This window comes from Phyllosticta citribraziliensis (genome assembly GCF_038025025.1).
Source record: "Phyllosticta citribraziliensis strain CPC 17464 chromosome Unknown J3D65scaffold_4, whole genome shotgun sequence".
NCBI lineage: Eukaryota > Fungi > Ascomycota > Dothideomycetes > Botryosphaeriales > Phyllostictaceae > Phyllosticta > Phyllosticta citribraziliensis.
This window is the reverse complement of record NW_027117341.1, coordinates 1,265,104-1,288,283: the sequence shown is the minus strand read 5'-3', so window position 1 is coordinate 1,288,283 and position 23,180 is coordinate 1,265,104. Positions and strand designations below refer to the sequence as shown.

At 56.4% G+C, this 23,180-nt stretch overlaps 9 protein-coding genes across 9 annotated transcripts; 7 read left to right on the top strand and 2 right to left on the bottom strand.

The window, feature by feature from the left end:
• The first annotated feature begins 44 nt into the window (after window positions 1–44).
• Window positions 45–1,806, top strand: J3D65DRAFT_619388 (Aspartate/glutamate/uridylate kinase). The gene is made up of 2 exons (XM_066799745.1): window positions 45–215; window positions 280–1,806. Exons 1-2 carry the CDS (start codon window positions 104–106, stop codon window positions 1,587–1,589), a joined length of 1,422 nt encoding a protein of 473 aa, XP_066656939.1. The 5' UTR covers window positions 45–103; the 3' UTR covers window positions 1,590–1,806.
• A 140-nt stretch (window positions 1,807–1,946) lies between these two features.
• Window positions 1,947–3,260, top strand: J3D65DRAFT_550920 (RNA pol II accessory factor, Cdc73 family-domain-containing protein; the record flags this gene model as incomplete). The annotated part of the gene is made up of 2 exons (XM_066797014.1): window positions 1,947–2,552; window positions 2,601–3,260. 2 exons carry the CDS (start codon window positions 1,947–1,949, stop codon window positions 3,258–3,260), a joined length of 1,266 nt encoding a protein of 421 aa, XP_066656938.1.
• Window positions 3,261–4,159: 899 nt separating this feature from the next.
• On the top strand, window positions 4,160–6,438 carry J3D65DRAFT_666368 (uncharacterized protein; the record flags this gene model as incomplete). Its single annotated transcript, XM_066802915.1, has 2 exons — window positions 4,160–6,013; window positions 6,268–6,438. 2 exons carry the CDS (start codon window positions 4,160–4,162, stop codon window positions 6,436–6,438), a joined length of 2,025 nt encoding a protein of 674 aa, XP_066656937.1.
• A 572-nt stretch (window positions 6,439–7,010) lies between these two features.
• J3D65DRAFT_619384 (nucleoporin Nup157/170) lies at window positions 7,011–11,600 on the bottom strand. The gene is made up of 4 exons (XM_066799744.1): window positions 11,112–11,600; window positions 8,588–11,038; window positions 8,453–8,541; window positions 7,011–8,403 (listed from the first exon to the last, which is right to left on the bottom strand). Exons 1-4 carry the CDS (start codon window positions 11,395–11,397, stop codon window positions 7,150–7,152), a joined length of 4,080 nt encoding a protein of 1,359 aa, XP_066656936.1. The 5' UTR covers window positions 11,398–11,600; the 3' UTR covers window positions 7,011–7,149.
• Window positions 11,601–11,642: 42 nt separating this feature from the next.
• J3D65DRAFT_619382 (Yqey-like protein-domain-containing protein) lies at window positions 11,643–12,683 on the top strand. The gene has a single exon (XM_066799743.1). It carries the CDS (start codon window positions 11,897–11,899, stop codon window positions 12,464–12,466), a length of 570 nt encoding a protein of 189 aa, XP_066656935.1. The 5' UTR covers window positions 11,643–11,896; the 3' UTR covers window positions 12,467–12,683.
• A 13-nt stretch (window positions 12,684–12,696) lies between these two features.
• J3D65DRAFT_619378 (SH3 domain protein) lies at window positions 12,697–17,349 on the bottom strand. The gene is made up of 3 exons (XM_066799742.1): window positions 15,263–17,349; window positions 14,967–15,041; window positions 12,697–14,921 (listed from the first exon to the last, which is right to left on the bottom strand). Exons 1-3 carry the CDS (start codon window positions 16,953–16,955, stop codon window positions 13,069–13,071), a joined length of 3,621 nt encoding a protein of 1,206 aa, XP_066656934.1. The 5' UTR covers window positions 16,956–17,349; the 3' UTR covers window positions 12,697–13,068.
• A 290-nt stretch (window positions 17,350–17,639) lies between these two features.
• Window positions 17,640–18,425, top strand: J3D65DRAFT_539162 (Rtr1/RPAP2 family-domain-containing protein; the record flags this gene model as incomplete). Its single annotated transcript, XM_066796717.1, has 1 exon — window positions 17,640–18,425. A coding segment is annotated over one exon (786 nt), but the record flags the coding sequence as incomplete, so codon positions are not given.
• Window positions 18,426–19,047: 622 nt separating this feature from the next.
• On the top strand, window positions 19,048–20,765 carry J3D65DRAFT_619374 (mitochondrial 37S ribosomal protein bS1m). The gene has a single exon (XM_066799741.1). The coding sequence runs from the start codon at window positions 19,106–19,108 to the stop codon at window positions 20,492–20,494; it is 1,389 nt and encodes a 462-aa protein (XP_066656932.1). The 5' UTR covers window positions 19,048–19,105; the 3' UTR covers window positions 20,495–20,765.
• Window positions 20,766–20,899: 134 nt separating this feature from the next.
• Window positions 20,900–21,976, top strand: J3D65DRAFT_619373 (40S ribosomal protein eS17). Its single transcript, XM_066799740.1, has 3 exons — window positions 20,900–21,049; window positions 21,106–21,357; window positions 21,412–21,976. The coding sequence occupies exons 1-3, from the start codon at window positions 20,954–20,956 to the stop codon at window positions 21,502–21,504; spliced, it is 441 nt and encodes a 146-aa protein (XP_066656931.1). The 5' UTR covers window positions 20,900–20,953; the 3' UTR covers window positions 21,505–21,976.
• The last annotated feature ends 1,204 nt before the right edge of the window (window positions 21,977–23,180 follow it).

Sequence of the window (23,180 nt, the reverse complement as noted above, 5' to 3'; positions counted from 1 at the left end):
ATAAAGTCCAAGCCGCTCTTCTTACTTTGCTTCGTGGCAGCAGACGGCAACAACAAAAAGTCATCTCTCTTCCCCGGCCCACCCATGACGACGATCCTTTGACATGGAGTCATCCCGCTCTTTGGGCAGAACTTTGGCAACTCACAACTCTTCCAGTCTTGCTCAGGAGGTGGATTTGAAGATGAAGAAGCATCTCACTGTAGTAATCAAGCTTGGTACAGCACGGCCTGTACATGTTACCGAAAAGTCAACGACCGAAAATAGCTAACATTGGCCTAGGCACCTCGTCCATCATTGACGAAAAAACTCACGAGCCACGACTCTCCATTCTCAGCATCATAGTCGAGACGTGCATCAAATTGCGCAAAGATGGTCACAGAGTCGTTCTGGTGTCCTCGGGTGCCATTGGCGTCGCGCTGCGCCAAATGAACAAGCAACGCCGTCCCAAACACCTCCCAGAAGTCCAGGCGCTGGCCGCCATTGGACAATGCCGCCTGATGAGTCTCTGGGACCAGCTCTTCTCGCACATGGCGCAGCCCGTGGCTCAGATTCTCTTGACCAGAAACGACATTGCGGACCGAACGCAGTACCTGAATGCGCAAAACACGTTCAACGAGCTCCTCCACATGGGCGTCATCCCCATTGTCAACGAAAACGATACCCTGGCGGTTACGGAAATCAAGTTTGGCGACAACGATACCCTTTCAGCTATCACGGCAGGCATGGTTCAGGCCGACTATCTTTTCTTGATGACGGATGTGGACTGCTTGCATGACAAGAATCCGCGGACAAACCCGGACGCGAAGCCAATTGAGGTGGTGGAGAATATTGCGGACCTCGTCGCAGACGTGTCATCGGCTGGTTCCTCGCTCGGCACCGGTGGCATGTCTACGAAGATTGTCGCCGCGCGGTTGGCTACCTCCGCTGGAGTCACCACTGTGATTACCAACTCGTCGAAACCTGGAAATATCGCGGCGATTGTGCGCTACTCAGAAGCCAAAAAGATGGTCCATTCCTCTAGCGAGCCTGAGAGGCAACAGCAGACTCTTGAAGGCAAGACAGCTGCTCTGGATATTGCAGATGTCCCAAAGACAGAAAAGCAAGCCATAATCGACCCGTCAACGGGCCTGGAAGCTCCTCTACACACCCGTTTCCTGCCGCAGGTCCACACGATACGAGACCGCTACTTTTGGCTGCTCCATGGTCTGGCCCCGCATGGTGTCGTGTACATCGACGAAGGTGCCTACAAGGCACTTGCTGATCACGCCGGCCTGCTGCCTGCTGGAATCGTAGATGCTGATGGGCACTTCGCCCAGCAAGAAGCCGTGCGGCTTGTGGTCGTCAAGCGCTCAACTGACAGTGACGTCGGCTTTGAGAAGGAAAATCCAGCACCAACAGAGGTGGGAAGGGCAGTTGTGAATTACTCTGCCAACGAGATCAAGAGGATACGAGGCTTGAGGAGCACCGAGATCCACAAGGTTCTTGGATACGCAGATAGTGAGTATGTTGCCTTGAGAGAGAATGTGGCTTTGTTTGGCATCTTGAGGAGTAGGCCTACATCACCAGGGCCAAACCTAGAGGGGCAGTGAGGTGGTATTAAATGAGGAAGTTGGCCTTCAGCATTGCATACAAGCATTGGCTACAGCATGAACGGTAATAGAGCGAGAAAAGTGTTCTCACGGGAAAACCAAATTGTGAGACAGGTTAGAGTGCCATTTTTCTCTTACTGGATTGGGAATATTCGAGGCTCCCCTGAAGTCCGTTAGTTGGAGCCTCAACACCGTGAGGGACCTGGGTGTCATGGGGGTGCACAAGACGCTCGGACCACCTTTAGAGCTCGCCGCGTCGACTTGACTGCGGCCGCGACGCTGCTGCCATCCATCCTTCACCACACCACCTCATCCCTCCGCTCCACCCTTCGATCTACGTTGTCGCATATCGCCACAATGGCTGATGTCGACCCTCTCCTGAACTTGCGCGCGGCCATTGCGGCAAACAAGCCTCCGATACCTACCACCTCCCCCGACGCCTCCCACGCTCAGGACGTCGAGCAGAACCTCGCCAAAGCATCCTTCCTTCAGTTCAACCACGAAGATGGACAACATCGCGCGATTCCCCTGAACACACCGACGCGATTCCTCTCCGGCAGCCAGCCCATCGACTTGCGGAGCGTCTATTTTACATGGCTCAAGAAAGACGCTGCGGTTCCAGAATACATTACCTCGGTGCAACGCCTGAATGAAGAATTGGCAGCTCCCGGTGGTGCTGGTGGTGCGGTCAAGAACTTGGTGTTTGCGGAGAAACTCGATCTTATCACCTGGCTTGAAGGCGGATCGGAGGAGAGTGAGAATATCAAGCCGCTGCCATCGGAGACGAGCCAGGCCGCAAGCTCGGCAGACATTGCTGCAGGCACTGCTGGAGGTATTTCGACGGTTCCGAGTGGCGCGCCCAAGGCGGGCAAGGCTCAGCCAGACCCGCGGCTGTTGGAGATTTACAACTGCGAACGGCGGATGGGAGATCGCAACAGTGTACTGCGCGGCATCAAGCCCACGGTATGAGATTAAGCACGTTGATGGATGGACCTTGCTAAGCTCGAACAGGACTTTTCACATGTGCGCAAGCACGCTGCATCTCTGCTCGGACATGGTAAACGCGCAGGGCACGCCGCGCAAACCACAATGGCAGCATCGAATCCCGCGCTAGTATCAAACCTCAAGAAACCCAGCGGACGTCGTCCAGAGCCAATCATTCTTCTTTCACCCTCCGCGTCATCGCTTCTGCGCATGTCCAACATCAAATCATTCCTGGACGGCGGTCTCTTCACACCCGCCGATTCCGCATCAGGCGGCCCTAACCTTCTTCACCTGATGCGGACGATTCCTAGCATTGACCCATCTCGCCCACTTCGATTCATCCTTGTCGACTCCCCGGATCAATTCAAGCCCGACTACTGGCAGCGCGTGGTGGCCGTCTTCACGACTGGGCAAACATGGCAATTCAAGTCCTACAAGTGGACGCAACCTGCCGAGCTTTTCAGCCATGCCTTGGGCGTCTACGTGGGCTGGCGAGGCGAGACCGTGCCGGAGACAGTTAGGGGCTGGGGCAGAGGTGTCATCTGCGCGCAGGTGGACAAGTGGACGCCGAACCAGGGAGCCACGGCAAGATGGCGCGACAGAGAGGTTGTGGAGCAGATCTGGAGTGCGATCGAGTCGAGCATGAGGGCCAAGGGCTGGACAAAAGATGGCATACCCTCGAGGTGAAAGTGATCCTGGTACCTGTGGACTTGAGTTGGATTGCATAGTCAAGGCGTTCTGGAGTTGGATGTGAGCCGCGCCAAGTTACGTGAAGGCTTCTTGCTTCATTCGGACTTGGCGGAAAACAGGTGACAGAGTGGTGAGGGCTTGACGTCAAAAGTTCTACACACGACCAACATGTCCCGGATTTGAATTGAAGTCGTTCAAAGCCGCGTTCAGTTTGGCTGATCGAAAACGGTGCTGTCAAAATTGTGGGCTGGGGATGGGCTTGGTGCATTCCAGTCTACAAGTCTCGAATAACCAGTTTCCGAATCCGGCTGGAAAGAGTCTTGGTTTGCGCGCCTACACGAGCCGGGGGTCGCAGAAGAGGCACGGGCTCTGCATGGCAACGAGTATCTTCATTTCCCTAGACGCGCAGTGGGAAATGAACTAATACAAGTTTGGCGTTGGGTTGACTCGAAAGCCAGCTACGGTACCTCTCGAAATTTATCCCGAATTGAGACGAGTGTCCGTCTTGGGCAAGCTTTGTGACATGATGCGGTCTTCAGCACCATGCTCTTTTTGATGAAGATGCTATTATTGGGCACTTGGGCAACAAGTGATGAAATCCCCACTCACATGTTTTCCCCCAGTCAAGGACCCCTTGTGGTTTGCAACAAGAGCGGTTCCGAGGACTCTTTAGACTGTCTGATCAAAGGTCAAAGACATTGGCTAACAAGGCTGTAGTTAAGCTGGACTCGATCCATTTTGGAACCACCATCCACGCCTCAATTTGGATTCAATAATTACTACCATGATTGTATCCAAAAGCCCCTCTCACGCCACCGTAAAGCTTTCACGCGACATAGCTGCGCCTTCGGAGTCAGGACGCGTCGCCACAGCTGTGTTCGTCGTTGCTCGCAGCCATGCGGGCACCACATTCCGCAACCCCAGCCGCATTCCAGACGGAGCCGCCCCACCAAGAATGCGCAGGCCAAGAGGTCCTGCAGACTCAGACGCGTCGAAACTGGAAAAAGAAATTATTGCTTCAGCCTCCAGAGCTGGGAGAGGACAGCGACTTGTCGTCTTCTTCAGGATCGATCGTGCCATACGTCCACCCGACTGAAGGAAAGACGCACCTCTCCATCAAGGACACCGAGGATTATCTCACTGTGCAGAACCCGAATCCACATACCGGAAGGATGAGCCCGGCTTTTTCGAGCGTGATGACGGAGCATCACGAGCCCGTCGCATTGCGTGGGGCGAAGGATGCGGGTCAGGCGCCGCAAAAATATGAGGGACGCGCCTTTGAAGAAGGGCAGAGGCCGCGAGATCGATGGCCCGACTTCTGGCGCCCTTTAAGGAAAGTCTCCACGCTCAAGAGGAAGCCGCCCGCGCCGTATGTCGAGGACGAAATCGAAGAGCCGCCAGATGCACTGAGCGATGTATCGCCTTTGCTGGCACAACCATCCCCAACACACTTCGCCGCATTTGACCCCGACCATTTACGCATACCCGGGGCCCTAAGAGTGAGCCCTCCGCCACCAAAGACGAAAACAAACGGGGGAACGGATGCCATTGCGACGTGGGTGACTACAGGCAGTCGAAAAGTGTACGAGCTTCCCGCAGTCAGCCCTCCTCCTCCCGAGATGGAACTGCCTTCAGTTCCTCAGCATGAGCCGTCGTCTCGCCATGTCCGATTTTCAGACGATTGCCCGGTTCGATATCCATATTACAGCCCTCCTCCGGCGCCTCCAGTGCACCACCAGATACCGACACCGCCACAAACGCCGCAGTTCGCCAAGATTGAAATTGCCCGCAAGCCGCTCGCGCATGAATGCGAAGATGACGCCCCGCCGGTGCCTCCAAAGCATGGGTACATCCCCAAGACTTGGAGTCAGTCTACCCAGACGCGGGCGTCGGTCCTCAGCAGCCGAAGCCATCCAATTGAGCGTGCATATCAGTCGGACACTATCTCGGTGGAAAAGGTACCAACAAGATTGAATGGGAACGGAGTGCCGCGTATTGTTGTGACAACAGGAAAGAAGGTTGATCAAAAACAGGCGAAGGAAAGGCAGTCGGAGAAGGACATTAGCAAAGAAAAGGAGAAAGATAAGAGTAGACTCAAGAGAAGGGAAAAGGGGTATCGGCGAGAAAAGGAATTACTCCAGGCAGAACCGCCCAAAGTGCAAAGGAATGCAGAAAGGGAGAATGAGAAGAAGAAAGAGAGAACGGCCGAAGTACCAGACGAACATGAGAAGCCCAAGCCGAAATCCAAGTCTAAAACTACGTCGACGAGAGAACCAGCGACGACAAAAACGACAAAGACCTCAACGACGACCACCGCAGACAGGAGCGCCACGCTCAAAGCTGCACTCGAACGCATTGCCGCCGCAAAATCAAAGCGCGTCGTCAGCGCCCCCGTCAAAGCCCCTGCCACAGCCACAGCCACCGCAGCAGCAGCGACCAAAGATCCCGCGCGGTCAAACTCGCACACAGTATCCGCCATCAAACCCGCTCTCGCAGGCTCTCGACAACTACCATCTTCCACCACCAAGGCGGCCGCCGTCGAAAAATCCGCCATCAATCCCGCCCAACCAGCCACCACAACCTCATCATCCCCCGAAACCACGACCCAGCAACAAACCCTCGTCTCCCTCACCATCACCCGCGCCAATGCCATCCTGGTCGCCAAGTTAATTCTCGCGCTGTGGGGCCTGCTCGCCGCGTTCTACCTGCTCGGCGCGCTGGGCCGCGCGCTGTGGGTTATTTTGGCGCCTGTACGGTTGCTTTTGCGCGGCGTGGGGAGCTTAGGGGGCTGTGTTAGGGGGGCTGGGTGGTAGGATGGTGGAGTGCTAAGGGGGAAGGCGTGACTTCTAGGATGTGGTAGCGAGATGGCTCGCAGGTGTTGCGGCTGTGAGGAGTGTCACAGTTGGTGCCTTGTCTTCGAGTCCGTTAGTAACGAGCAAAGTAGGTGTTTATCCAGCACCTTGAACCTGGCTTAGGAGTGTAGGAAAATAACGTGATCGTTCAGAGGATAGAGACTTCGCCCGAGAAGGTAGATGAGAAAATGAACGTGGAAGCTTTCGATCAGGATCTCACGGTGCACAAGGGCCAGTTGAAGTTCGATGGAGACCTTAAGGGTGTGTTTGGAAGACTTTTGGAAAAGACGCTCAAAAACTGGCATTCATGTTCTGAGAGATAGCTCCAGCAAGTAATCACAATAAGATATAGAGCCTGATGGGACACCTCATTCCGTCAGAGCAGTGGAGAAATCCTGTACAGTCTCAGTTATCTGAAAGCCATGCAGTGTATGGTGGGGGGATGCAGTTGAGGAGTTGGAACATTTTGTGCTGACATGCTTCTTCTGCTGCGTTTACATGCCTGAAAAATGTTCCAACTCCTCAACTGCATCCCTCCGCCACACACCGCAAGACTTCATGGAATAAGACATTTTGACTTGTTTTTCCATTGATTGTCAGCGCACGCACAGACGGGCGCTGTTTACGCAACTACGTACGTGCCTACTACCATTTGACCCTACTCCTACCATGCCGAGACCAACCCAAAATTTTTGGAAGAATGAAATGCAAAAGCGAAGAACAAGACGACGACAAAAACGGGAAGAAGGAAAATATACAGACGGAGAAAGAGAAGAAAAGGGGTGCAACTACCACTCCACTGAATGTGCCTGCCTGCCTGCCTGCCTGCCTAGAAACGAGCCGATGATGTGGCTGAACAACAATAACAACTGAATCCCCCCACCAACAACGAGTGCAGCCCTCACGCAACCCTACCCTTCCCGAAAACGCTTTTTATTGCTTTGCTTTGGCGCACCGCACCGCACGTCCGTCCAACGACAACCCCAAATGAAACCACTGACCACCGCTCACCCAAGGACAATCTCGACAGCTCCTCACCGCAGCACAACCTCAATCCTGCCCCTCAAATCAATCGTGCGCTCCAAAAACTCCTGGTCCAGTATCCCGGCCGTCTGCACTTGGTTCAAGAGATCCATAATGGCGGCCGCCGTCTCGACGCCCCCAAAAGCGTATCCGCCGCCGCGCGACGACTCGTCGAACCAGGCCTCGCAGACGCGGATGAGGTCTTGGGCGATCCACCGGCGGGCCCGCGCGACGAAGGGTGCCTCGTTGTTGTACCATATGGACTCGAGGACGGCGACGAGCTGCTCGTGCGGCACGCCCAGGTCGAGGAAGACGTCGGCGACCCACGTCGGTCCGCCGTACCCGCGCTGGTACGTGTATGCGTACGTCTCGAGCAGCAGCACCACCGTCGGCACGTGGAAGACGGTCTCGTTGAGCTGCAGCCGCGTGCCCAGATCGCGCACCCTGTCCGCCACTACTTCCCATGGCCGCTGGTTGGCTTGCGTCGCCGTGTAGTGCAGCTGTTCGAACAGGTTTTGCCATGTGGCGCGAATATTGGTAAGGTCGCGGTGTTCGGCCACGGCGTAGATGAGCAGGCTGAGGTCGTAGTATCCGGCTTGGTCTGTGTAGTTGCCGAACAGGTCGTCGAGGGCAAGGACTCGTCCGTTGAGCTCGCGCATAATGATCGGGCGGCGCTCTGGACCGAGACGGCCATCGGCCTTCATGCGCTCGAGAATGTCGCCTTGAATATTGGCGAGGTCAAGAAGGTCCGCAGCTTCGCGAAGGAGCTCCTGGCGTGACTGGCGGGTCATGCGAACATCGCTCATGCCTGTCAAGCGAGCAGACGCGTTCGTTTTGGCCTGGCTGAGGTACCGAATACGCTGCTCCAGAGTCAAGTCGAAACCGCTCTTGGCGAGTTGAAGCTGCACTTCTGCAGCCTCGAAGAACCTGCGGTGGTGCGCGTAGTATTTCCACAACAGGTCGGCGTGCCTGGCTTCCTCTTCGGACTTTCTCTCCAAGTAGCTAATAACGTAAGGGGACTCGATATCGAGTAGTCTGTCGCTCCAGCCTTGCTCCAAGTACCAGTCGTAGAGGTGGATTTGGAAAACTTCGTCCGCAGACCCGTTGATCTCGTCGTACGCCTCCTGCTTGCGAGTCTCTGTTGCAGAAAATTGGCCGTCAACGAGCGGTGGTTCGGCAAGAGATGCAGCATCGACCGCTTGGATGACTCGGTGGACAAGGTTGTAGCACTCCCTACGACGGTCGTAGTCTCTTCGCCGGGGGTCCTAGGATTCGTTAGTTGCGTTGCCAGAATAATACAGCTTCAGCACTTACAGTATCCTGCATGCCGTCCTTGATGTAGCCAAGAGCCCGGTTGCCACGATCACGTTGGCTTGCCACCTGTAGAATCAAGCGGATTGCGCCTAAAAGGAGTCAGCGCAAGTTGAGAACACTTCCCGGGCTACTTACCAGCAAAGAACTCCATGGCAATGTACTGCTCGACGGCGACCTGGAGGACCTCCATGGATAAGCTCGAAGCCACCCTCATCAAGTGGTTGAAGCTGTCGTTGAGCAAAGTGCGTCCCGTTTCCGACTCCTTGCCCGCGTCGGCAGCCTTGCGCAGATTCTCCTGTGCCTTGAAGATGACGACGTCGTCAGCGCTGCAGAAGCTCCCGCATCTTCTGCGCAAAGCATCAGCGACGGTGTCGACGTTTGACCCCTTTTGAATGTTGCGGTTGACAATGGCCTTGACGAGCTCCTTTGCCAAGTCCCTTCCAGGTGGAGAAGAGAAAAGGCTCTCAAACGTGAGTTCGCGTACCCGCTGCCGAATGTCATCGGGCAGGGAAAGTACAATCTCATCGACCTTTTCGTCAAAAAGCACCAGCACAAACGAGATGCCCTCAACAACGTTGTTGAGCAAGTTCAGCAGAGCATTCATGGCACGGTGCTCACCACGGAGAGAAAGCTCGTCCTGTGGGGTCTGGCCACGGATCTCGGGCCCGCTCAAGCCTTCGATGAACGACTTGTTGTTATCGAAAAACTCTTTGAGGTGAGTAAGATCGCGCTGGATACTCTGGAGCTTGGCCGTGTCGACTGTGGCCTCCACCTGCAGACCGCTGTTGGGCGTAATAGTTTCTTTCAGGATTGGCGACTTCCAAACAGAGCGGAGGAGTCTTGCAATGTATAATGCGACACCATCGTGGCGTGGTGATGGCCTGACGCTGTCGATGGGTTGGGTGGTGTTGTCGAGCTGCAAGTTCTCGTTGTACGTGGGCTTACCACCGTACTCGATGAAGACTTTGCGCGCAAACTCGAGCGTCTCCTGGTCAGTCATTCTGGCGACGCGGAAGTCATGCGTCACGTCGGATGCCTGGCCGCATGCGACTGCTAATGCAGCAGCGCAAAGCTCAGTGCGGCCATACGCGCGCACGAAATTCTTGACCTCCGTCTCCAGACCTTCTTCGCCTCCGCCAGACCTCATGGCCGCAGCCAAAATGTCTACCAGCCTTCTCCTGCGAATTACGTGCACGCCCGAACTCGTCAGGATGGCAAACTCGCTCGTGGGTTGATCAAACTGCACAGCCAACTCATTTCCAAAGCCTATCGGCTGCTTGCTGGCGCCAAACGGCTCCGAAACCAGACCAATGGCCTGCATGCTGTTTCCAAGCGGAATCCATTGCCCCTTCTCGATATATCGAGGGATGGCTGCGGGCTCGGCGGGGCGGGCAATCCGACCAGAATCCGGCGTTGAAAGGAAAAGTTGTTCGGCATTCGTGTTCGCGTCTGTGCGGACAAAGTAGAGGAAGTAGCCAGGGGGGAATCGAGCAGCTTTGGTAGTCAGGGTGAGGGATGAGGAATTAGTGTTGATAGCAGGGACTTGGTAAGCTCCTACTGGCACCGCAGTGTTGTCGGTTTGTGCGATACTCGGAGGAAACTTGACGTGGTGCGCTTGCATGCTCGTCGGGGCGCTGGCGACGTCCGTAGCATAGTAGCCCCCAGACGTTGCGCTGAGAAATATGCGGCAGCCGGTGTTGGTTATGGCAACCAGGTTCAAGCGCGCTGCCTCTGTGGCTGTGATGGGAGCTATGGCAACCACCGACGTGTTGTTGGCAATCAGCTGTGACGAAGCAACCATGTGGCCTATTTGCGTCCTCAGTGTCGAAAAGGCCCTGGTGATGACGCAGTCCAGAGCGGTCATGTTCCTCATGTGGAAGACCCGTATTGCCGAGTTGTTGGAGAGCGTGTACAGCAAGTTTCTGGTATCATCTACGGCCAGCTGATCCATGTACTCGTGCGAAGGATGCTTTCCCCAGCCCACCATCGTCGCCGCATAGTTCCAGCTCAGGTAGCTCTTGTTGACGTGGTTGACGGTGCCGCACTTGCTGCCAAACCACTTCTCTTCTGGCTGGTACGTGAGCTCGTACACGTCGTCGCTTGTGTTGCCGCCAAAGAAGATTCTTCCAGTCTTGGCCGATCCTTCTATGCACCTTACGTCCAGGCCCCTGACTGAGGCGTGCATTTTCGTCTCGTACAGCTGCACCTCACTAACGCCTTCGGGTCCCTTGGCGTACGAGAGACCGACGATGTACATGTCGTTTATCGTCGCCACGACGAGGATGTGCGTGATTCTAGGAACGAAGACTTTACTTCGCGGCTTTGCAAGCTTCACCGCCGTAATGGTGTTCGGCTGGGGTGCCCAAGCCACCAACTCAGGATTCGGGTGCGTGTAGTCCCAAATGTAGAGCGCATTGTCGATAACAACCCAGGCATGGTTTAACTCGGCGAACAGCCCAAACATTGTGCTGACTTGCGCATCATTGTACTGCTCGAATATCCGGTCAGGGATGTTGTATGTCTTGACCTGTTGAAACGGCGCCAGAGCATTGCTCCTCGGAATGTCATAGTCTGATGATATTCCCTCTATGCAAAGATTTAGCATTATCCCATTTTCTTGCGCCGCCGGACAAAGAGACGGCGCGTTCGAGGCACTCACGCGTAATGTAGCTGTCCAGATCAGGGTATCTAGCCTCCTGGGTCAATGTGTCGTTGACGGTCCTTGCTGCGCGCTCAATTGGCTGTATCTCGGGCTGTGTCTGGAGCTGTTGCTGGGTCACAGGCGCGACAGCAGCGACATGTCCTAGTTGCGGTTGCGCAGGCGGATTTGCGGGAGCCGTGGGCGCGCGCCCGAATACGGGTTGAGCAGGGCGTCCTCCGGGGCCTGGAGTGGCAAAATAGGCGCCTGGCAAGGGCCGCTGAGGAGTCGCAGGGCCGATGTTCATCTCTCGTCGCGTTCAGCGCGTGTTGGTGTAGAGCGGTGGTGTGTGTTGATAATATTAGGCGGGCTCGAGGATGATGCTGGAGTACGCGCAACGCCTTAACCGTGAGCATGCATACAGAACGAATGGAAGAGAAGAGGCTGGGGAGGGCGAGGTGCGGCGGCGGAGGAGTGACGGTTGAGAAGCTGACTGGACTTGTAGCTTGGTGAAGCTGTAAAATGCCCGCCGGGGACTGGTCCAAGAACCTCGCGCGGCAGCTCGCCCGGAAGGCTTGGCGCGCCGCCTGCTTAGCCGTAGCTTTCTCCCAACTGACGGCACCACTTTCCGCGTTGCCAAAACAACCCATTGACACCGCAACACTCTTCTTCCAAGTTCGATTCCACGAGGTTGGTGACTTGACCCGAGTCTGGGTACAGTTTGCTCACCGTCGTCTAATCACCGTCACCAGATCTCGCTCCACAATCGACCGTTCACCAAAAGCCCCCGGCCAACTACCCGCACCATGTCTTTCGCTTTGCCGTCGCGATTCCGCTCTGCGCGGCTCTGTTTTCGCTCTTTCCGCACTGTCGTCAGGGCATACTCGGCCGAGGCCGCTCCGTCTCCCATCATCCTGCCCCGCCTGCGCGAAGACATGAAGACGGCCATGAGGTCCAAAGACACCGTGCGCCTCTCGGTCGTCCGCGCCGTGCTGGCCGACATCACCAATGCCTCGCACAGCCAGAACCCGGTCGAGTCTGACGACAAGCTGCGCGCCCTCCTGCTCAAGAAGATCCACGTCTCGTCCGACGCCGTGAGCCAGTTCCGCGAAGCCAAAAGGCAAGACTTGGTCGACAAGGAGCAGGGCAGCATCGACGTCATGCACGACTACGTCAAGGAGATCGAAGAGGCCAACGGCTACCTGAGCCCCGCCGAGATCGAAGAGATTCTGAAGAATCAGATTGCCTCCATGGACGAGCCCAAGAACTTTGGCGCAGTGATGAAGATTATGAAGGGCCCGCAGAGCCCCGTGAAGAACAAGCTGTACTCGACCGAGGACATGGTCGAGTCTATCAAGAAGCTCATGAACCTGTAAACGACTACGGCCGTGGACACATTGCCCCTTTCGCTCATGGATCTTTCTCCTCTCCTGATATTAGGCGCCAGGGTCTGGGAACACAATCACGTGCAGAATTAGGCGCAGGCGTTTACATACACAAGTTGCATGGTTTCCTGCAGGCTTCGGGAAGAATCAAATTAGTGGGTAGTTTGTATGGAGCGCTAGTCAATGCGAATTACGAATTGAATGCCTCACTTTGAGTAAAAGGGACTTGAAAAGCACGCCACAACAGAGAAAAGCATTCTGGGAAAAGCTGGGCTGCAATGAACGCTCCATCTCCCTCAGACTATCTACCTTACTTACCAAGCTACATAGCTGACACCAGGGGTTGCTCCTGCATCCTTGCGCTAACACAACACAACACAACAAACCAAACAGAGGTACTGCGACCAGGCCGCCGTTGTTGCCAAGGCAGTAATGACAAAAACCACTATCCTCACCACCCGATGCGACGCTACAACAATGATGGCAACGACAGACACGCAACAAGCACGCTTGCTCGCCACCCACCAATGCACCCGCTCAATTCAACAACCGTACAGACCTCGTTCACCCCATGCAATTGCTTCCTGACCAACTCAGTGAGCACTGTCCCATCCAACCCAGTCTCTGCCCATGACGCGCCACACGCGCACCTCGCCGCTGCGCAAATCAGCCATGCGGAAGCTCTCCGCCTTGACCTTTTTGTTCTCGCGGCCCTGTTCGTACGCGCGAATCTTCTTCTTGGTGCCATCCCACTCAATCACAACGCCAACGTGATCAGGTTTGCCTACATCCATGCTGTACTTGGCGTGCATGGTGCCGTGCTTGCCCTGGAATTTGGCGTTGCGCAAGCTGATGATGTCGCCGGGACGAATCTCGTCGTGCTGTTGCACCGAGGCGTTTCCGAGGTTGGCATAGACGAGAGCTCCATAAGCGCGAGTGCCAACGGGCAAAAGCGCGTCATGAAATGGAGCCAACAGATCTAGAACCAGGGCTTGGGGAGAGCCATCCCCAACCACGCTGTCTTTCTTGTTGTTCACGTCGTCAGCGATGCGACGCCCAAAGTGGTCGTACGCCTTCTCCAATTGGTCTTGACGAAGCTTTGCCGGCGGTCCTTCGTGGCGCTGCTCCAACGAAGCCTGTTCCTGGTCGTGCGAGTAATAGCGCGCGGTGACGACCGTTTGTGAGTAGTCTTGGAACAAGATGTAAACATCCTTTTGAACAATCGCCCTTCCGCCACGTTTCGTGGAAGTCGACTCCTCAATCTCGAAAAGAACATCTTTGCGATTTTGGAAGACGGGTGGCGGCGTATTAGGCTGCGTCCACCACTTGCTGCCGTGGCCCAAATCAACGTCATTCGCGATCTGACCGTGGTCCATGGAAGGACGCGTTTGATCCATCGAGCGACGCGAGCCGACGGCCCGTTCCACATCAACAGATCGGCGCGAGGCTTGCATAGAGCCTCGTCCCGGCGAATTCGGAATCGCGGATTCAGGAATCTCCTGGTGAGGAGGGGGTGGTGGTGGAGGAGCGGCGTGTCGACTCATCCTATGGCTCATCCGACGCGGTGGTGGACTGGCGTAAAGCTCATCCTCTTCTGCTTCCTCAGCGGGAGTCGCTGGCTCTCGGGTAGCTGGCGGCGGCACCGGGGGCGGCTGAGGCGCTCGGGCTCCTGGGGCATTCTTGAACGGGTCATAATCGTCCTCCTCTAACGGTGACCTCGCATCGCGGGGAAGCGGTGGCGGTACAGCTCGTGGCGCGTCAAGGGACTCCCTGGGAGGCGGAGGAGGCGCAGCTCGAGGATAGTCCACAGACTCTCTCGGAGGCGGAGGCGGCGCGCCTCTGGGCGCGTCCATGGACGCTCTTGAACGCGGTGGCTCTTGGGGAGGCGGAGGTGGGACCGCGCGCGGGGCTGTGCCCAACGGGATTGGAGGAGGACCCGCAACAGGAGACCTGACCGGAGTGTCGCCAGCCAAGGTGCTGTCGTCCTGGCTTTGGTCTCTGAGATGTGCTTTGAGCGCATCTTTGTGAGTGGCGGTAGAGGCTATATCGGTGTCATAATCACCTTCATAGTCAGTCTCGCCTTCCTCTTCCCTCTGGGCGTGCAGATCAGGAGAGAGCGTGGCATCCAAAGAGGCCTTGGACGGAGGGGCACCGGGGGGCGGCGGCGGCGGCGGTCTGGCTTGAACAGGCGACACAATCGGACTTCCCATGGGAATTGGGGGAACTGCTCGGCTTGAGCGCTTTTCCGAAGACGTAGAAGGCCTCGACGGCACGTGGGGAGAATTTGGCTCGGCCGAGTGCGGCGGAGGCGGCGATTGAGGGACTGGTGGAGGAGGTCCACGAACTGGGAGCTCCTTGGGCGCTTCAGTGTCTTCATCTTCAGTGTCTGAGTTCTCGTCGTGATGGTGTGCGGTAGGACGTGGTACTGGAGGCGGCACTGGACGGGCTGCGGTTGTTAGCAGAACATCAGCCAAGGGAATTCAATACGCACTCTCAAGAGGAGGCAGCGGTGCCGTGCGATCGCTGGGTGAGACCGGAGAATATTCATTGGCAGCAGGATTTCTCTCTGTTATGTGTGAGTAACGCCACGCGTTAGGGAAAAGACGGTCAAGGCGCGCTGCGTGCAACGAAACCTACTCGAGACCTCGATTGTCAAGATGTACTCCGACTGGCCATCAGTCGTGACAGACGACCAGCTAACTGTCGAGCATCGAGACTTGCGTGAACGCGAGGACCTCATGGGCTTGTGCGTAGCAGCGACGGCACGTTGACGCATGTGGAACGTACCTTGGGGATGACCAGGAACCGGCCTGTCCTCGAGATGACCTTTGTAGGAGGCTTCTGACCTCACATCTTCGACGTCCGGAACCTCTTCGGCATCATATGGTTCGGTCACTGGGTGTCTCGGCTCATCCTCCTTTTCAACGGCGAGCTCGGTTCCTTCAGAATCGGGACTTCGCACTGCAGGGTGCGGCATGCCGGGAATCGGAATCATAGGGACGCGCTGGGCGGGCAATTGAGGCGATTGTTCTGCCTCACGTCTGCTTTCAGTGGACTTCCTCTCCGAACCAGAAGCAGTCTTCTTTGGCGGCTTCATCCCAGGAATCGGCATGCCACCAGGTGGACCAAACATGCCAGCCATGCCCATGCCTCCACTCATCTTGGCCATGCGTTCCCTCAACTCCATTCGCCGGCGCGTCTCTTCGTCCATCTCCTCCTCCTCCTCCTCTTCTCCGTCTTCTTCTGCGGCATCCTCCTCGTCGCCAACCTCTGGTTCGCGGGTCGGCGCCGCCGCGGCCCTGGGTGTGGGAGCAGCAGCAGCTTGGGCGCGGGTTTTATCCTCATCGTCCTCGATGCTTGTTGACAGGCCTTCGGCATCTTCGGTCGTTTCACCGGCAGCAGATTGATCAGCCTCATTGCCATCACTCAAAGGCTCTTGGAGTCCAGTCTCGGCGGCCTTGGACACGTGTGGATGACGTTTCTTGGCAGCGTTCGCCTCTTCCGGATCTCCGCCTTCGGTTGTCTCGGAAAGAGGTTCAGTATCATGGGATTCAACGCGCTTCTTGGGCGGCCGCTTTGGTTTCTCAGACTGGCGTTCGGCTTGGCGCGCCGCCTGCTCCATTTGCTGTTTCTGCAAAAGCGCGATCCTCTCCTTGAGGCTTGTGGGTTTCGGCTGGTCGTCTTCTCCTTCAGGTTCAGCAGAGGCGCCGCCAGCGAGACCTGCTTTGGCAGCATTCTCATGGTCTTGGGCCTGTCTTTCAGCGATTTCCGGGTCCTCATCCCGCCTGTAAGCCTTTTGAGGCGCCGCTTCTCGCGGAGGTGGAACGTAGGCATCGCGGCTTGGCGGAGGAGCTACAAAAGGTTTCTTAATGAAACCGGTAGACGGTCCACTTGGTTTAAAAGGCTTCACGGGAGCCGCGGCGGCCTTATTGAAAGCAGCGATGCGGTCTTTGAAGGATTGCGGCTTTTCGGCCACGGGCGGGGGCGACTTGCTGCCTGACGAGGCAGAAGTCGTCGCGGGAGCCGGTTTCGAAGCTTTCGGGACCGGAGGATGCTCGTGAGAGGTGACTGGCGGAGGAGACATGGGCGGCTTGGGTGCTTCGACCTTGACAGGCTCCGGAGCTGTTGCCTGGGGAATGACAGGGGATTGCTCCTGAGGCTCTGGCTGAACTTGCGGCGCGTGCTTGGGCGCATCTTCGACGGGCTGCTGCTCCAAAGCAGAGGGTGCTTCGGACGGCGGCGGCGGCCTCGCAGTACGGGCAGGCCTTGGAGGAGGAGCAGGCTCGAAGCGCTCGACAAAGTTCTTGGGGAACAAGCCCTCCTGCTTGCCGCCATTGGCAGCCGTGTACTCGCCGATGTACCAGTCGGCATCCTCCTCGGCTGTAACAGTGATGACGACACCTTCGGCAAAGCTCAAATCATCCTCGTGGCCCGAGTTGTAGTCGTATATGGCCTTCACCTTGAACGGGGGTGAAGACATGGCGGTTGCGGGCCCAGCGCAGGGCTAGGAAGCGTGGTGCGGACTGTGGGCCTCGTTCTACTGCGGCCAGCCCGCTGCGGACACACAGGATTTGATCGAGTCGAGGCAGAGATGGCGCGGTGGAGAGGAATGGCGGTTGACTACAAAGAGTGAAGGCCGTTGGCGGTGGACTGGCGGGGCATTGCGTCAGCGACGGAGCTTCGAATGACCGGGAGAGGCAGCCACGGAATGCAGGTGGACGAAGCGTACCAGGAGCAGATGGGCAGAGACGGACGGGCGAGGGCGCAGATGGTGGATGTTTGGGAGGCGACCTCATGCAGACAGACGTGCGTGCGTGTGGAAGAGGCGGAGCTAACTAAGGAGGGCGGCGGATGTCATCTGGCTCTGGCTCAGGTCTGGCTGCGGTGAGGAGGCCCTGACGCTGCGAAGCAAGCCCGACGACCTGACCAAACCCATCTCAGCCACTGACACCTCACGCAGCCTCCGTCGCGAATGCATGCACTGCCATCATCGTCCTCGTCAGCTCCAATGCCTCCTCCCAAATTCGACGCGAGCGCTGCGTTGCCCAAGTCCATCTTGCGCAAGATCAACAACGCGCCCCCAGATCACTCCGTCTCCCACTCTCATGCCCACCAACAACTCCAACACCAGCACGCCCACGCGCCACCGCAAGAAGCGCGCCGGGCCCCGCCTCGCCGAGACCCGCGCTCCAGTGACCGGAACAAACAAATAGCCCTCCATCATGCCACCTTGATTCAGCAGCAAAAGGACGTCGAGGCGCAGATTCTTGATGCCATTGTCCAGCTCCTCGACTTTCCGTCCTCCCCGGACGCCGATCCCAAGCGCCCCTCGCCCGCTGACGCGTCACAGTTCAAAAGCTTGATCATGAATTTCCAGCCCTCCGACTACGATTCACTGCTGGAGGAGCGCAAGTGCGCTGGCCGTTGTAGCTACGCCCTCTGCCCCAGGCCGCCCAAGGTTGACAAAAACGGCGCCAAGAAAAAATTCCTCGTCCGTGGTCGAAACCTGCAGATTGTGGATCGAGAAAAGCTGGAGCTGTGGTGCTCTGAAGACTGCGCGCGCCGGGCCCTTTTTGTCAAGGTCCAGCTGGACGAGGAGCCGGCCTGGCTTCGAAGAGCTGCAACGTCGCACGGCCTGGAGCTTATGATTGACGACCTTCCATCACCATCCGAGCCGCGCTATCTCAACGAAATCATGAACGACCTCTCTCTGACCAATTCTGGCCCCAGAGACGCACAAGCGCTGGATAAAGCCATGGCCGACTTGGCTTTGGAGAGGGGCGAACCAGTCGAATCGGCAAAGTCGAGAGGCCTGGTCAAGGACGTCATTATGGAAAACGACAGCGTCTCGACACCCAAACCTCCTCACGCCGTGGCCCACGCATCCGTCGAGGGATATGAGCCAAAATTAAATTCGAGCAATCCACAAGAACAAGATGATGATGGGGACTGGGTCCTGACCTAGGGCGTGTTCAGAACGACCTCTTGGGCAGAGTACCACTTGCTGCACGCAAGTAGGATTGGGAACAATGTTCTTCGACTATTCCATTGGGCCCGGACCGGCGTTAATGGTGGATGACTCGCACAGCAAGATACCCTTTGCGTGGACTACCAAAAGCATGTACTTCGAGATGGGAGCAAGACCTCGCCAGTCTCTAGATAGAAGACTGAACGGCGATTTGGATGACAGACAAAGCGTTGACCATAAGCGGCAATCTGCTGTACCGAAGTGTGCTCACATGGTGAGAGGCAGCGTGCCTTGTGTTTGAGGTGCAGGCGGTATTGATGAACTGACGGCGGCTGTATTCTCGAAAAATATATTGCAGGTCGTGACCGGGAGGATCAAGCCAGGAGCTAACTTCCCTCCATCTCGTCTGTGGAAACCTGCAGCAAATCGCGAGTGGTAGATTTAGAAAGCTGCTGCAGGCACTAGTTTGGATTGACGGCCCAGGTCTGCTCGCGGTGTTGAACTGTTGAACCCGGACTGTACTCATGGCCCGTGCGCAAATCGGAGGATCGGCAAAAACGAATGGACATTTCCAGCGGACCACAACCCAACTCCACCATCGCGACCGGAATACAACGTCACCAATTGCAGCGGGGCACCAAGCCGTGCCGCCTTCTTTCAACATGTCCAAACGGATAGCGCGCAAGCTGTCCTCTCCTACCGCCAAGCTGTTGCGCAACTCTCGACTCTTTTCGCTTCCGCCTCCAATCCCGCCGCCGTTCGAGGGCGATGGCGCCTTTCAGTCCAGCGTCGGCTCAGAGACGGCAACCCAAGCGTTCCCGACCTACCAGGCCATAGCAACACCGACATCGAGCTTACACCGAGGCGATTGGGGTCTGAAACGGCCTCTGCCAATGCGAGAAACCACCAGGTCGACGGCCCCTGCCATGAGAGTCTTTGAAGTAGACACGATCAACTTCATTACCGATTTCGAAAGTGCTGGAGACCACGTACGCACATTGGAAAAATGGCAACAGTTGAACATGCCTATCAGCCTCCCCGGACGCAAGGCGGGAGCTTCTCAAACGCCCAAGTTCGTTTCTGTTTTCGACGAGCACGAGGACAACACACACTTGAATGCCGAGATGCGCAGCAATGGGCAACACAAGTGGAAATACGATGGTCCTTGGGTCGGCGAAATGAGCACTGGCGAGTTTGAGAAGTTCTTGAAAATCAAGGTGCAAGGCGCGAAGCGCAACTTCGGCGGATTCCTGCGCAAGAAGATCACCGAGGCTGCACTGGTCCAGCGAATCGAGACGGCTAGGGCTGAGGGTACTGATATTCCCAAGGAGGATGGCTTCAAGATTTCAGAGGAAGAGTACCAGGTGTGGATGAAGAAGCTGCGTGAAGATACGAGCCTCTCATCGCCACTCAGCCGGTGGATCATTCAGTACTTCGACATGCCCGACCTAAGAGAGGAAGCCAGACGGGCGACCATGGGCGACTCTCATCTGGTTGATTCAGGCTACCTGGGCAGCAACGTGATGAGCAAGCCCCGGACTCATCCGTCGGCTGGTCTCTCGTATCTTCGCACTCGCAATTTCATGGATAATAACCCCATCTTGGGACCCCGGGACGACTATGCACCCACCAAAGCCCGCCTACTGGGATCTCAGGCTGGGGCGAACATCAACACAAAGATTGGCGTGGCTGGTGTTGTGACCGATTTGAAAAAATCTTTCGATGCCGGCACGAAAGACCTTATAAAATACGACTTTGAACAGCCCGGTGGTCACAAGATGTGGGTCACACCGGACCACGCGAGCATCGATTCGAATGGCCACATCACACTTGAAGCAACCCATGTGAGCGACTTCAAGGTGGCAGCCTACACGGGCGAGGCTTTTAACGATCCGGAGACGCACACGTCGAAGGTTGATCGATCAGACCCTCTGCCAATACCAATGCCGACGCTGTCCGGGCAGACGTCGCTCCCGGCGCAAACATCCCCAAAGGCAGACGGGGGTGAGACTAAAGACAGTCTGATGAACATTCTCGGACCTAACCCCTGAGGCGACGATGGGCATTATCATGGCTTTGGGCGCCGGTGGACAGCAAATAGATGTCGAGGACGGGCCAAGGTTGAATTGCGAGGGGAATGTACAATACCACTTTTCAATTGATGTCCGAACTGGCTATGTGGCAAAAATCTTTCTTTTGTTGCAAAGTCAAGATCTATTCGAGACGACTGTAGATATGAACGCAGTGGCGATGTACACTGGCTCCATCTGGTACATAGGATGAGAATGTAAATGTGTGTCCATCCATGCCAATGGAAGGGGGAGGAAGGAGTCCCGCGGGCCCGGGCGCCGGCTATCACTGATCACGTGATGTCGGCCTCGCTTGTCGCAATTCGCCGACATCCGCACAGTCGACTTTTCGGATACCCTCCGCGTTCCTGGAGAAGACAACGACGACCACCGCCTCGGACAACCTCTCTCTCTCCAACCCAACACCTCCAGACAGCCAAAATGGGTCGCGTTCGCACCAAGACCGTCAAGAAGTCCGCCAAGGTCGTCATTGAGCGTTACTACCCCAAGCTCACCCTCGACTTCGAGACCAACAAGGTTCGCGCGATTCTTGCACGGCAAATGGACCAGCCATGCTGACAAAGTCCAAACAGAGGATCTGCGATGAAATCGCCATCATCGCTTCCAAGCGCCTGCGCAACAAGATTGCCGGCTACACCACCCACTTGATGAAGCGCATCCAGCGTGGTCCCGTCCGCGGCATTTCCTTCAAGCTGCAGGAGGAGGAGAGAGAGCGCAAGGACCAATACGTCCCCGAGGTCTCTGCTCTCGACTTCACCCAGAACAGCGACAGCGGCCAGCTCGACATTGACCAGGAGACCAAGGACATGCTCAAGAGCCTCGGCGTAAGTTTTCCTTGACGCAGATTCGGTCCGTATTTTGCTCACAAGCCCTTGCAGTTCGACTCGATCCCCGTCAACGTCGTCGCCGTTGCTCAGCAGCAGGTTGCTGAGCGCCCGCGCCGCTTCAACGACCGCCGCCCTGGCCAGTAAACTCGTCCACCATCGACAAGATGTGATGGAGGTGTGTGGGCGTAAGATGGGACAACAAAAGGGCTTTTTTGGGTTCGGATATACCAGGCAGGGACGGACACGATCATGAGTAGCCGGAATACGAAAAGTATCTTCCCCACACAAGGTGTCGCCGAGTCCGAGGGCTTGCCCCGAAGACGAAGCTTGATTGCCAATTACTCTCCCTTTGTTTGGTGTGAGTTGTGTGTCGTGCTAACTTTAGGATCTGCTTGCGGGCATGTACTGGTGATGTAGTACTGAAAATCCACCGGAGATGGGGTAGTACTGGAATCTTCGACGACTACGACATTACATTCAGGATGTGTTCGTTAGCTTCCTGACCAAAACTCGAAATGCGAAACTTATCGATCAGAAACCATCGGTGTTTGAACCGACTCGGGGACGGGCCGAACAGGTAGGTTAAATAGTGTTTTGAATCAAGCTATTTCGGAAAGTTTGGTCCTGATCAATTGCAATCTGCACGTTATGCGTGAGACCGAATCTTCGGGTACCAGAGCATACTCTCCAAAGGATACTCCTCTGGTTTTGACATTTGTCTCGATTCGACGTATCCAAACCGTCGTGCAGAGGGTAGTGAGCCCTCAACGTCTGGCAGACTGGCGAATGTTTCGAACATGAAGGCCAAAGCCATCAGCGCCATGAATGACGCACGTCCACCTGCAGGTCTTGCTACATGATAGTTCAGGTCGTCTGCATCTAAGAAGCCCACAAGACCATGTGGATTCATCTTGCAGGCCATCACTTCACAGCAAACAGTGCTCAGTCTTCGGCAAACAGAGCTAACCCCACCAATCGCGGGCCGCCCACAAATGCGTCCTCCAGCTCAAATCCTCATCCACCCATCATCGTTAACACGCGGCGCACAAACCAAAGCATCCACGAGAGGATGGCCACCGCCCACAAACAGCCAAGCCCGCGTCCTCTCCTCCATTCCCTTTCCCAACCAACCACACACGTCCCCTCCCTCGCACGAACGAGCGCAACTTCAAACGTCTGACCCAGACCTTGGCCCGGCGGCCTCGTCCACTCAGACGCGCCTGTGGCCCCGCCAGGGCAAGCTGCACGGACCCGCCGCGTCTTGTCTTGTCTTGGTTGTCGACCGACGGACGGAACTGCCCATCCAAGGTGGCGTGCCTGGCATGCCTACCCAACGACCAACCAGGCTAGGTTGGCTGGGCGCTGGGTGTGGCGTTCAGCGTGTGGGATCAGTTTGTGTGAGCGTTGCGGAGGTTGTTGGACTGAGGTCAGCTTGGGCGGTGCGCGTGGCGGAGAGTATCGTGAGGATGCAGATTTTCGTACTCGTACTTTACTGACCTGTTCGTGGGGGCAGGCTGCTTAGAAGGGTACCTGCGAGGCAGCATGATGCCGAGCAAAGCCAAGCAGTCGGCCAAGCAAGCCCAGAAGCGCTGGAATGCAGAGTTGGTGTGTGGCGTAACGTGGCGTGCCATTCATCCCCAGTTTGTCCTTCGAAACAATTGAACGCCTTGGCCGCGGTGTCGTCTTCATACCAAGGAAAGAAAAAAAGTGACGGATGTCGTTTCATCGTTTGCGCCGTTTGGGAGGGAGTTTGGCGATGAGGAAGGAAGAGAAGAAGATGCTGGAAAAGACCCTCAGCGAGAAGAGAAGGCTGCAGTCGC